Here is a 10795-nt window from a genome sequence, read left to right as displayed (position 1 = left end):
GGGGGGGGTGGGGGGGGTGACAGCGCGTCAGACTGTGGGTGTGTGTGTGTGTGTGAGAGTGTGTGTGAGTGTGTGTGTGTGTGTGTGAGAGGTGTGTGTGTGTGTGAGTGAGAGTGTGTGTGCGAGGGAGAGGGGGTGGGTGTGTGTGTGTGTGTGTGTGAGTGAGAGGTATGTGTGTGTGTGAGGGGGTGTGTGTGTGTGCGTGTGTGCGCGTGTGAGTGAGTGTGTGTATAAATATACAGATATACTAAATGCAAATCCCTTCAATTAAACCCAACGTTAAGTGAATAAACAAAAACTTTTTTTTGTTTTTGTTATTGGTCATTCCACCTTTGTTGGGAATCCTTAAAAGGTGTTACAACAACAGTGCGCTGCCAGGGGTCCCGCCACGGCGGGACGGGCTCCTCCGGCGGGACCGGGGGGGGGGGGGCTGGCGTCCGCTCACCTCTTGTAGAAGTGGAAGCGCTCGGTGAAGAGCAGGAACTGCGTGTCTCCCTTCTGGAAGAAGTGCCGGGCGCGGGACACCTCCGCCCGCTTGGAGTACTCGCACAGGGAGGCGAAGTTCACCTCCTCCCTCTTCAGGTGGTTGCGCAGGCGCACGAAGTCAAAGTAGGACGGCACGTAGATGAGCGTGTGGCCCATGACCGCGTCCCGGTACTGCGGCAGCACCTTATCCACCAAGAACCGGAACCTGCGGAGGGAGAGAGAGAGAGAGAGGCCCTTTACTGTCTGTGTCTCTCTCTCACTCACTCACTAACCCTAACCCTCATCCACCAAGAACTGGCACCTGTGGAGAGAGAGAGAGAGATAGAGAGGCCCTTTACTGTCTGTGTCTCACTCACTCACTCTAACCCTAACCCTCATCCACCAAGAACTGGAACCTGCGGAGAGAGAGAGAGAGAGGCCCTTTACTGTCTGTGTCTCTCTCTCACTCACTCACTAACCCTAACCCTCATCCACCAAGAACTGGCACCTGTGGAGAGAGAGAGAGAGATAAGCCGCGTTTCCACCAAAATTACCCGGAACTTTCAGTCCCAGGAACTACTTTACCAGGAACTAAAAGGTTCCTTCAGCCAATGGTTGTCTGCGTTTCCACCGGGGTCTAAAGTACCGCGAAGATTAGGCAAATTAGCCCACTGACGTTGTCGTCGGTCCATCTGTCATATGATTTCGTCTGTAACCCCATACTACCACCGAAGTAGCCTACATTATTTTCTAATAACCGGGACAGCCCGGAGGGGATTATTCCACATATATACAACGGGTTACCAACAATGACTATATATGGTTACTTTTGTATTTATTGATTTTCATATATCCTCTCAAACACATTCATTAACAGCAGAAAACATGCACACGTTGTAAACGATTTGATGTTTTATTACTTTCTCGTCGTCAATTCCATAGGCTATAGGCTAATCGCAAAATGACAAGAATAGAACGAAAACTCGGACTTGCATGAAAATGTAAATTAGTAGTGGTACAGCCACCGTTTGCTTTCCTTCGAAGTTACTGCTAGCCGAGCAGCGAAGTGTGCCCTCCAGATGCGAACCATGCACCATAAATGAGTCCATAGTCTTCCTGGTCTTTTCGTGGAATTGAAAAATGGCAGTAAAATTGAGTAAAATTACGGCAGTCTGAAAAAGCTAAAGGGAAGATTACTAGAATTAACCTGTTATTTTACCCGGATAAAAAGTGCGTAAGGTGATTTCCAGTTTGCTTGTACTGTATCACCAATGTTAATTATGCAGAACTACCGCATACCTCACATAACTGTATCAAACGTTTTGAGTCAATTACAACGGGCTAACAAAGAAAATCCGGAAGAAAATATTCAGCAACCGAATTAATCCGTTTGAATGTTTTGGTAGCCTACGTAATATGCTGTCCCAGCACGAATGCTTAGCATTTTATAAAACGAATACTAAAGCAAGAAAAGAACAGAAGAGCACACGTTATAATTCCAAGACGTTGACAGGTTATAACCAAAAGTAGGCTACTGCGCCGCATAACGTCAAATCAAACTTGTAAGTTATTAAGAAAATAAATTGGTTTGCCGCTGCATATTTTCAAACATGGCGGTTAATGGCGGAAAATAAATACAACACAAATGCTACGAGTACTCGACCAATCAGAAATGTTCAGCGCTGCAAGCTCCACCCAAAAGGTTCCTGTACTTTCGGAAAGTACTACCCCCCGAGCAGGAACGTTTTGGGGGGTAAAACAAAGCCCCCAGAACTAAATTTAGACCCTAGTTCCTGCGGTGGAAACGCACTGAGTTCCTCAAAAGGTTCCTAGTTCCGGGGTATAGTTCCTGCGGTGGAAACGCGGCTATAGAGAGGCCCTTTACTGTCTGTGTCTCTCTCACTCACTCACTCTAACTCTCATCCACCAAGAACCGGAACCTGTGGAGAGAGAGAGAGGGAGAGAGGCCCTTTACTGTCTGTGTCTCACTCACTCACTCTAACCCTAACCCTCATCCACCAAGAACTGGAACCTGCGGAGAGAGAGAGAGAGAGAGGCCCTTTACTGTCTGTGTCTCTCTCTCACTCACTCTAACCCTAACCCTCATCCACCAAGAACTGGAACCTGCGGGGACAGAGAGGCCCTTTACTGTCTGTGTCTCTCTCTCTCACTCACTCTAACCCTAACCCTCATCCACCAAGAACCGGAACCTGCAGAGAGAGAGAGAGAGGCCCTTTACTGTCTGTGTCTCTCTCACTCACTCACTCTAACCCTAACCCTCATCCACCAAGAACTGGAACCTGCGGGGACAGAGAGGCCCTTTACTGTCTGTGTCTCTCTCTCTCACTCACTCTAACCCTAACCCTCATCCACCAAGAACCGGAACCAGCGGAGAGAGAGAGAGAGAGAGGCCCTTTACTGTCTGTGTCTCTCTCACTCGCACTCTTTCTCTCACTAACCCACTCTCTCTGTCTCACTCTCAGTCGATCTCTCTGCTTTTTTTCCATTTAAAACATTGCTATGCAATATGGATTATAATAACATAATTGTGACCCTAGCTTAAAAAAATAATCAAATCTCTCACTGAGGCTGCACTTTTTATGGCTTGTAAAACACCTAAATACAAATATGGCATAAAACTTACGTGTGGAATTGCTCGTTCTAAACATTTTTTTATAATTAAAAAAAAAAAAACCAGACAGGCAAAAATGTGATTTAGTATGAGACAAACAAAAGTTACACCAGCAAATTTCAATTAGGCCCTTTCATTGAATGAACGTTGGTGCCCTCTAGTGTCCATGACTGAGACCTGCACCTCCACTTACCTAGCGTCCTGATCCATAAAGCTGTCAGAACTGAATCTCTGAAAGACGTGAGGCAGCTGGACCACAACCTGGCAGATGGACCCCGTTTTGGGCAAATTCTTCACAGCAACCTGAAAAACCAATCACAGCACAGCATTGAGACAGTGAAAATGTGTCATGGGTTCACAACTAGCGATGGTATCAAATGGTATCAAATAAGGTCAAATATCAAGGTAAAAAATCCCCAAAAAGACCAGTTTCCTGGCGGATACTGCTCAGGCGGGGGGGCCCGCGTTCGAAGCGGCAGTTAACGTTTGAACAGGGAGGCGGGGACTGACCTGGCCCCTGTAGTTGAAACAGTGCTTGGAGAGGATGTTATTGATCTGGGGTTCCTGCACGGCGCTGAACACCAGGGTCTGCCGGTAACACTGAGCCCAGTTGTTCAGGTTCCACATGCGCACCCGAGAGAAGTCCACCCCGTGAGCGTCCAGCGGCTGCAGGTTCAGGTGCTTCATCACATGCTGAGGAACGCAAAAGACGGGGATTGTGGGTTAAAAAATTTTTTTAATTAATTAATTAATTAATTAATTAATTAATTTAAAAAAACCTCACACAGCTAAATTTCTGGTGCTAAAATGTTGGTGGTGAGTGAAAGTGTTACGGTTCTGGTCTTAAATTTCTACGCTCTTCAATTACAGGCCCATTTCATGTGGAGAGACAGGTCACATGACACTACAGACCTGTGAGCTGAGGGTGGTGGGTTTTTTAATGGGAGTGCCAAATTAGGGTTGAAATGAAAACCTGCAGGACGGTGGATCTCCAGGAACAGGGTTGGAAACCACTATTTTAAACTAGGGATGCCCAGCCCTGTCGCGTAGGTTTAAAGTTTAACCCTAATTCGGCACACCTGTTACACTAATCAGCAGCTCACTGACATCTCTAGCTGTTGAGTGAGGCGTGCTTTGTTAGGTTTGTAGTGAAAACCCACAGGACTGGCCTCCAGCAACAGAGACGGGCAGCCCTGGCGTAGGATTTCAGCGCGGGTGAGGAAGAGGAGGGCCCTACCAGCACGTGCTCCCAGTTCTGCATGAGGAAGACGTCGGCCTGGTCCACCACCAGGAGCTGGATGGAGGACAGGAAGTCGAAGTCCCGCACGGACTCCCCCTCCGTCCCCAACACGGTGCGCAGGCCCAGCGGGGACGCGATGATGATGTCGGAGGAGTAGAAGGGGGCGTAGAGGCGTAGGCTCCTCCGCAGTATTGACACGCCTACGTGGGCGGGACGGAAGGCCGAAATTTGAGGGGATGGGGAAGAAGGCACCGTCCAACATCAACATCATGACGGATGTAAACACTGTGCAAATGGGACAACTGCTTGTGAGAAGCTTGATTTAAGCCTATAATGTGTGAGGTCACAAATGTGTGATTAGAATGTTCTTAGCCGAACATTCTAAATGCTGATGTCACAATCACTACTGGTGACTGAAAGCGACAGAGTTCTTAGAACACTGACTTGGTACATTCCAAAAAAAAAACCTATGCTTCAAAGGGTTAAATAAGGAAAGTGTGCTCTGCAGCAAGGAAAGAGTGATGACGCAGAACCCTGTTGACATGTGAAAACACAGTCAAGACAACAAATGAAGTGAATCTAATCTAACCTCTGCAGTTTGAGGTGAGGGGGAGAGAAATGGGTGAATAAACAACGGTTAATGGTTTGTTTAAAAAAAAAATAATAATAAAAATTTCTTAAAAAGAGTCATTGAAGAAATGTCCATCCGACCTATCCTGAAGTGGTCGTCCACGTTGCCGGAGAAGACGGCGTGGTAGTCCTCAGGCCTGGTGAGGGTGGGCGGCCGGTCGCCCGGCTCCTCTCCGAACTCGTCCTTAAAGCGCTTCTTGTTGCTGACGTCCATCTTGCGGCCGCGGGGCTCCAGGAGGCTGATGAGGGTCTGCACCACCCGCAGGGCGCTGTCCCGAAACGGAACCAGGATCAGAACCTGCAGGGAGAGCACAGGAGCCCGCGCTCAGAGACACTGTGCACACACACACACACACACACACACACACACTCAGACACACTGCACACACACACACACACACACACACACACTCAGACACACTGCACACACATACACACTCTCAGACACACTGCACACACACACACACACACACACACTCAGACATACTGCACACATACACACACACACACTGCAAACACACATACTCAGACACACTGCACGCACACATAGACACACACACACACACACACTCTCAGACACACTGCACACACACACACACACACACACTGCACACATACTCACACTGCACACACACACACTCTCAGACACACTGCACACACACACACACACACACACACTCAGACACACTCTCAGACACACTGCGCACACACACACACACACATATATGCACGCACACACACACACACTCAGACACACTGCACACACACATACACACACACACACACACACACACACACTCACACACACACTCACAGACACACTGCACACACTCAGACACACTGCACGCACACATACACACACACACACTCACACACACTCTCAGACACACTGCACACACACACACACACACACTCAGACACACTGCACACACATACGCATGGACACACACACTCAGACACACTGTGTGCACACACATACATACATGGACACACACACACACATACGCACGCACACACACTCAGACACACTGCACACACAAATGCAAGTGCACACACATACATGCATGGACACACACGCATATGCACGCACACGCACACACATACGCATGGACACACACACTCAGACACACTGTGTGCACACACATACATACATGGACACACACACACACACACACATACGCACGCACGCACGCACACACAGGCACACTGCACACACAAATGCAAGTGCACACACACACACGCATGGACACACACATATGCACGCACACACATATGCATGGACACACACACACACTCAAACACACTGTGTGCACACGCACGCAAGTGCACACACATGCATGCATGGACACACACATACGCACGCACACACACTCAGACACACTGCACACACAAACGCAAGTGCACACACACACATACACTCAGACACACTGTGAACACACATACATGCATGGACGCACACACACACACACACACACACACTCAGACACACTGCACACACAAACGCAAGTGCACACACATACATGCATGGACACACACACACACATTCAGACACACTGTGCACACACATACATGCATGGACACACACACACACACACATTCAGACACACTGTGCACACACATACATGCATGGACGCTCACTGACACACGCACACGTATCGACACGCACGCATACACAGACACACACGCACACACAGACACACACCAGATGACATACTGCCACACCACATCCGGCAGCACATATGCAATCTCTATTCTGATCAACTCCGTCCATCCAAAAATAGAGTCGCCCAAAATGAAAGCAACAGCCAGCAGCCAGCAGCCCGCAAGCACACTCTGCGCGCTCGTGGGGGGCCGCTTCATTCACGGCGGTAACCCCTCCGAAAATCGACGGGTCACCTTGGGGCGAGTCAGGCCTTGGTCCCGGAGCTCCCCCTGGTGGTCGTCCCCGGCCTGGCGCTCCCTCAGCTGGGTGTTGTGCTCCAGGACGCGCGAGTTGGCCTTCAGCACGTGGTTGAGGGCGTGCAGGCAGTAGGCGCTCCGCACCTGCGGCGCCTCCGCCAGGGGCGCGCTCTCCGGAAAGTACACGTCCCGGTAGGAGCCCATCAGGCCCAGCAGCTCCTGCTGCAGGGGACTCACATCCTCCGGCGCCCCCTGGGGGAGGGAGGCCTTGTTTGCGGCGGGCCAGTTGGCCTCCAGGGCCTTGTGGAGGCGGGGCGGAGTCCTGCCAATCTCCTTGCCGAGGGTGCTGAAGCGCTCCACGGTGGAGGTGAACACCAGGGACCCCAATCTCGGCCACTGTGGAGCAGGACAGAGGAGAGGGCCAGAAACATCCATTTACTTTCAACAAGACATTAAAGCCTTCACTACTCAACTTCAACAGATCCATCATGACACTAAAGGACTTCACTACTGAACTTCAACAGATCCATCATGACACTAAAGGACTTCACTACTCAACTTCAACAGATCCACCCTGACAGTAAAAGACCTCACACAGATAACCTCAACAATTCCATCGTTCCATCCTTTCTTGCTTACATTTTCATCGGGGAAGTTAACCATTAACCATTAACCATAAATGCTTCTGCACACATTAAGCCGTTAACTTGCGGGGCACTTTCAGATACTGTGGTTTGTTGAAGGACTGGCTGCTACACGGCAAGAATTTCCAGCAGAATTTCCTTCAACACCCACACCCGCACGTTATCTCAGCCATATATGACACAGTTCAGTGGTCTAATATAGCATCGATCACTGGACAAGAGCAAAAAACTAACTGTCAGAATGTTTAAAAACAGTGATGAATTCGCTTGTTCTGGAAACCTGCATGCGTGACGTGCCGAGGTAGTTTTGTGGAACAGAGGGATGCCCTTGGACGCCCCTTGAAGGAAACAGCCCTCACAGCTAGCAAAGGGACGCTTACCCTGGTCTGGGTCCTGGCTCTGCTCCCGGTTTGTGCCCTCTTCACTTCGTCTTCACTAAGCTCTGTGTCCAGGTGCTGTACAAAGAGGTCTGGGCACACAGAGAGAGAGAGAGAACAGCAAACTTCCTAAACGCAGGGCTCCCCAATCCTGTTCCTGGAGATATACCATCCTGTAGATTTTCACTCCAACCCTAACAAAGCACGCACCTCATTCAACAGCTGCAGATGTCGCTGACCTGCTAAATCAGTACAATCGGGTGTGCCACAATTAGGGCTGAAAGGAAAACCTACCAGATGGCAGACTTCTAGGAAGAGGACTGAGCAAAACTGCCCTAAAGCAAGTACACGACATAGCTCAGGAGGTAAGACCGACTGTCTGGCAGTCGGAGGGTTGTCGGTTCAAACCCCGCCCTGGACGTGTCGAAGTGTCCTTGAGCAAGACACCTAACCCCTAACTGCTCTGGCGAACGAGAGGCATCAATTGTAAAGCGCTTTGGATAAACGCGCTATATAAATGCAGTCCATTTATAACTTCTTTTACGCACGTTCATGAAAAAGCTACTGCACCAGTGGATGTGCGACAGCTTCAAAAGAAGGCAGCCCTCCTGGCGCTGGGGTGCGTCTGGCCCTGAGGCCCAGGAAAAAGGAAGCGTACCGTGGGCGTCATCCTGCAGCGCTGGGGCACCCGGAGCCTCTGGCTCCTCCCCTTCCTCCTGGAAGTTTGTCTCCAGACTGAACTGCGACTCGTGCTCTTTGTCCGTAAACTCCTCGGCCAGCGCGACGTCGTCCCCGCCGGCACGTTCGCCGTCTTCCTCTTCCTCACCCTCCTTTCCCTCTTCCATCTCCTCGCCCTCTCTCTCCTGCTCTCCAGGTGTTTTATCTACCTCGTCGCCCTCTTCGTCTTCGTCATCCTCTTCGCCACTGTCGCTCCCACCTTCTTCTCCTGTGGGGGGGGGATCGGGAAGAACAAAACTTTATATTTCGCGAGTATGGATTCAACGCAGCTACCCTCCAACTCTGTTCACGTGAACCTGCAAATACAGGTTCATTTAAAAACAAGACAAATCTAAAGATCCTGCCCGCATAATTCCACTCACCATTCTCCAGTTCTTCTTCTTCACTCTCGCTTTCTTCGTCTTCACTCTCTTCTTCCTCCTCCTCCTCCTCCACAGTAGGCTTGCTCAGAGTCGACAGCAGCTTCTGGTAGGCGGACGCGCACTCAGGCTCGCTCTCCGCGTCACTCTCCGCGCTGGACTGCTCCGGGCTCTCCGGCTGACGAAAGGGATAGAGCTCGCCTGTCAGTTAATACATCTGGCAAATGTTTTTTACACAATAAATTAAGTACATTTATATGCTAACACTAGAGCCATGCTGGCCTTATGATAATGTTTGCCTTCAATTTTGCAGGTGACGCTAGTCATGCACACGACGTTGTTTTCACCAGGAATAACGATAAAGTAAAATAACAGCAATAATAATTGTATCTCTAACTAAAATTAGCATGCCATTAGTGCGTAACGTGGATTTTTAGGAGTCACTGAAACAAAGGGAAATAACTCATTTAATAGTCTGTAAATTGACAAACTCGCAAAGATAAATACAAATCTAGCAAGAGGGTTAAACAGTTGCACTCACCAGATTCACAATTTGTGTCTTCTCGGACTTTTCATTGACGCTAGCGGGCACAATGAAATATAAAACAGCTAAATAAACATGAAACACATTAAAGACAAAAGTTCAACATAACAGATATATTATTTCAGCAAACTAAATGGCCGTTATACGGTTTCCTAACGGCAACTACCCAGCTAGCCAGCTATGTAAATAGTGGGTCGTGGCAACGGCTAGCAACAAGCTAGCTTTTACTTTAAACTGGCATATCAATTTATCAGTCGCGTACTTACTTGTCATGGAAAGGGTGTTGCTCTCCGAATTCTTTTAGATGCTTCTTTTGTTTTTTAGTCAGATTATTAAAAATATGACTTTTTTGCCTTCTCTTCCCCATCGCCACTACGACTTCACGTACAAACCACACGTGCGGTGCCTAGTAGTTTCCGGTAAAGAAATCCCAAGGTACGTTAACCAATAAGAACTGACGCTGCATAAAACGAATTTTTTAAGCGACGTGACGTCAACAGTAAACGCGATGATTGGAAGTACTGAACTATAATATAGTATCATATTATGAGAAGCGTAATTTTTTTCCCATATAAGTTCTTATTGTTCTACAGTCTATGGTTCTTATACAGGACAGATGGTATCATTTTACCGGCGTCAAGCCCGCCGCCATTTCGGTAAACAAAATCAAGCTAGCCTCAAAGTGATTAGAAATGCGCATCAGGACAATGCATTTTCTGCACGTAACAGATGTGTACTTTCAAAATAAAAGCACTTTAAAAAAATCATGGAGAGTTCGTTTTTCTCGATTGTTTAGGGACTTTTCCTGGAAACACATATCTTAACAGTATAAACACAAAAATCAAAGCAGTCAATTGTTTCTGCAAAATTTTAAATGAAACATTGTCTAATAGTATGTTCCAAAATGACACTCTGCCTCAAAATCATAAACAGAAGGCAATAATTGAATATACCTTTTGAATACAAATAACACTCGTGTGAAGAAATACAAGACACAATAGTGATTTTTAAGGCATGAGTATGCTTTTGAATTATCAGTGTTGTACTGTCAATGTACATACAAAGAACCTTGAGATGGTTTTTGTCTCTTTTTTTTTCTTCTTCAAATTAGTGTAATGTAGGGAGCGCACACTGTAAAATAAAAGAAACAAGGGAAAGAGATGAAAAACTGTTCTGGTAGTAAATTAAAAAATATATAATAGTAAAAAAAAAATTTAAAAAAATTTAAAACAGCTCCTCCAGATTTCCAGCGGCAGGTTTTCTTTCT

At 47.9% G+C, this 10795-nt stretch overlaps 1 protein-coding gene across 1 annotated transcript in view; it reads right to left on the bottom strand.

Annotated features, from left to right (window-relative positions):
* utp25 (UTP25 small subunit processor component) overlaps positions 1-9969 on the bottom strand; it is a 10806-nt gene extending 837 nt beyond the window's left edge. Inside the window, exons 1-11 of the mRNA XM_035427036.1 lie at positions 9795-9969; positions 9526-9565; positions 8988-9162; positions 8409-8833; positions 7891-8016; positions 6864-7262; positions 5049-5265; positions 4335-4537; positions 3608-3790; positions 3291-3400; positions 446-691 (exon numbers count right to left, since the gene is read on the bottom strand). Of these exons, the coding sequence (XP_035282927.1) occupies positions 446-691; positions 3291-3400; positions 3608-3790; positions 4335-4537; positions 5049-5265; positions 6864-7262; positions 7891-8016; positions 8409-8833; positions 8988-9162; positions 9526-9565; positions 9795-9895 (2225 nt within the window). The 5' untranslated portion in view covers positions 9896-9969. The remainder of the gene's footprint in view (positions 1-445; positions 692-3290; positions 3401-3607; positions 3791-4334; positions 4538-5048; positions 5266-6863; positions 7263-7890; positions 8017-8408; positions 8834-8987; positions 9163-9525; positions 9566-9794) is intronic.
* Between the last annotated feature and the right edge of the window lie 826 nt (positions 9970-10795).

Source organism: Anguilla anguilla, chromosome 1 (assembly GCF_013347855.1).
Source record: "Anguilla anguilla isolate fAngAng1 chromosome 1, fAngAng1.pri, whole genome shotgun sequence".
Lineage (NCBI taxonomy): Eukaryota > Metazoa > Chordata > Actinopteri > Anguilliformes > Anguillidae > Anguilla > Anguilla anguilla.
This window is presented reverse-complemented; position numbering and strand designations above follow the sequence as displayed.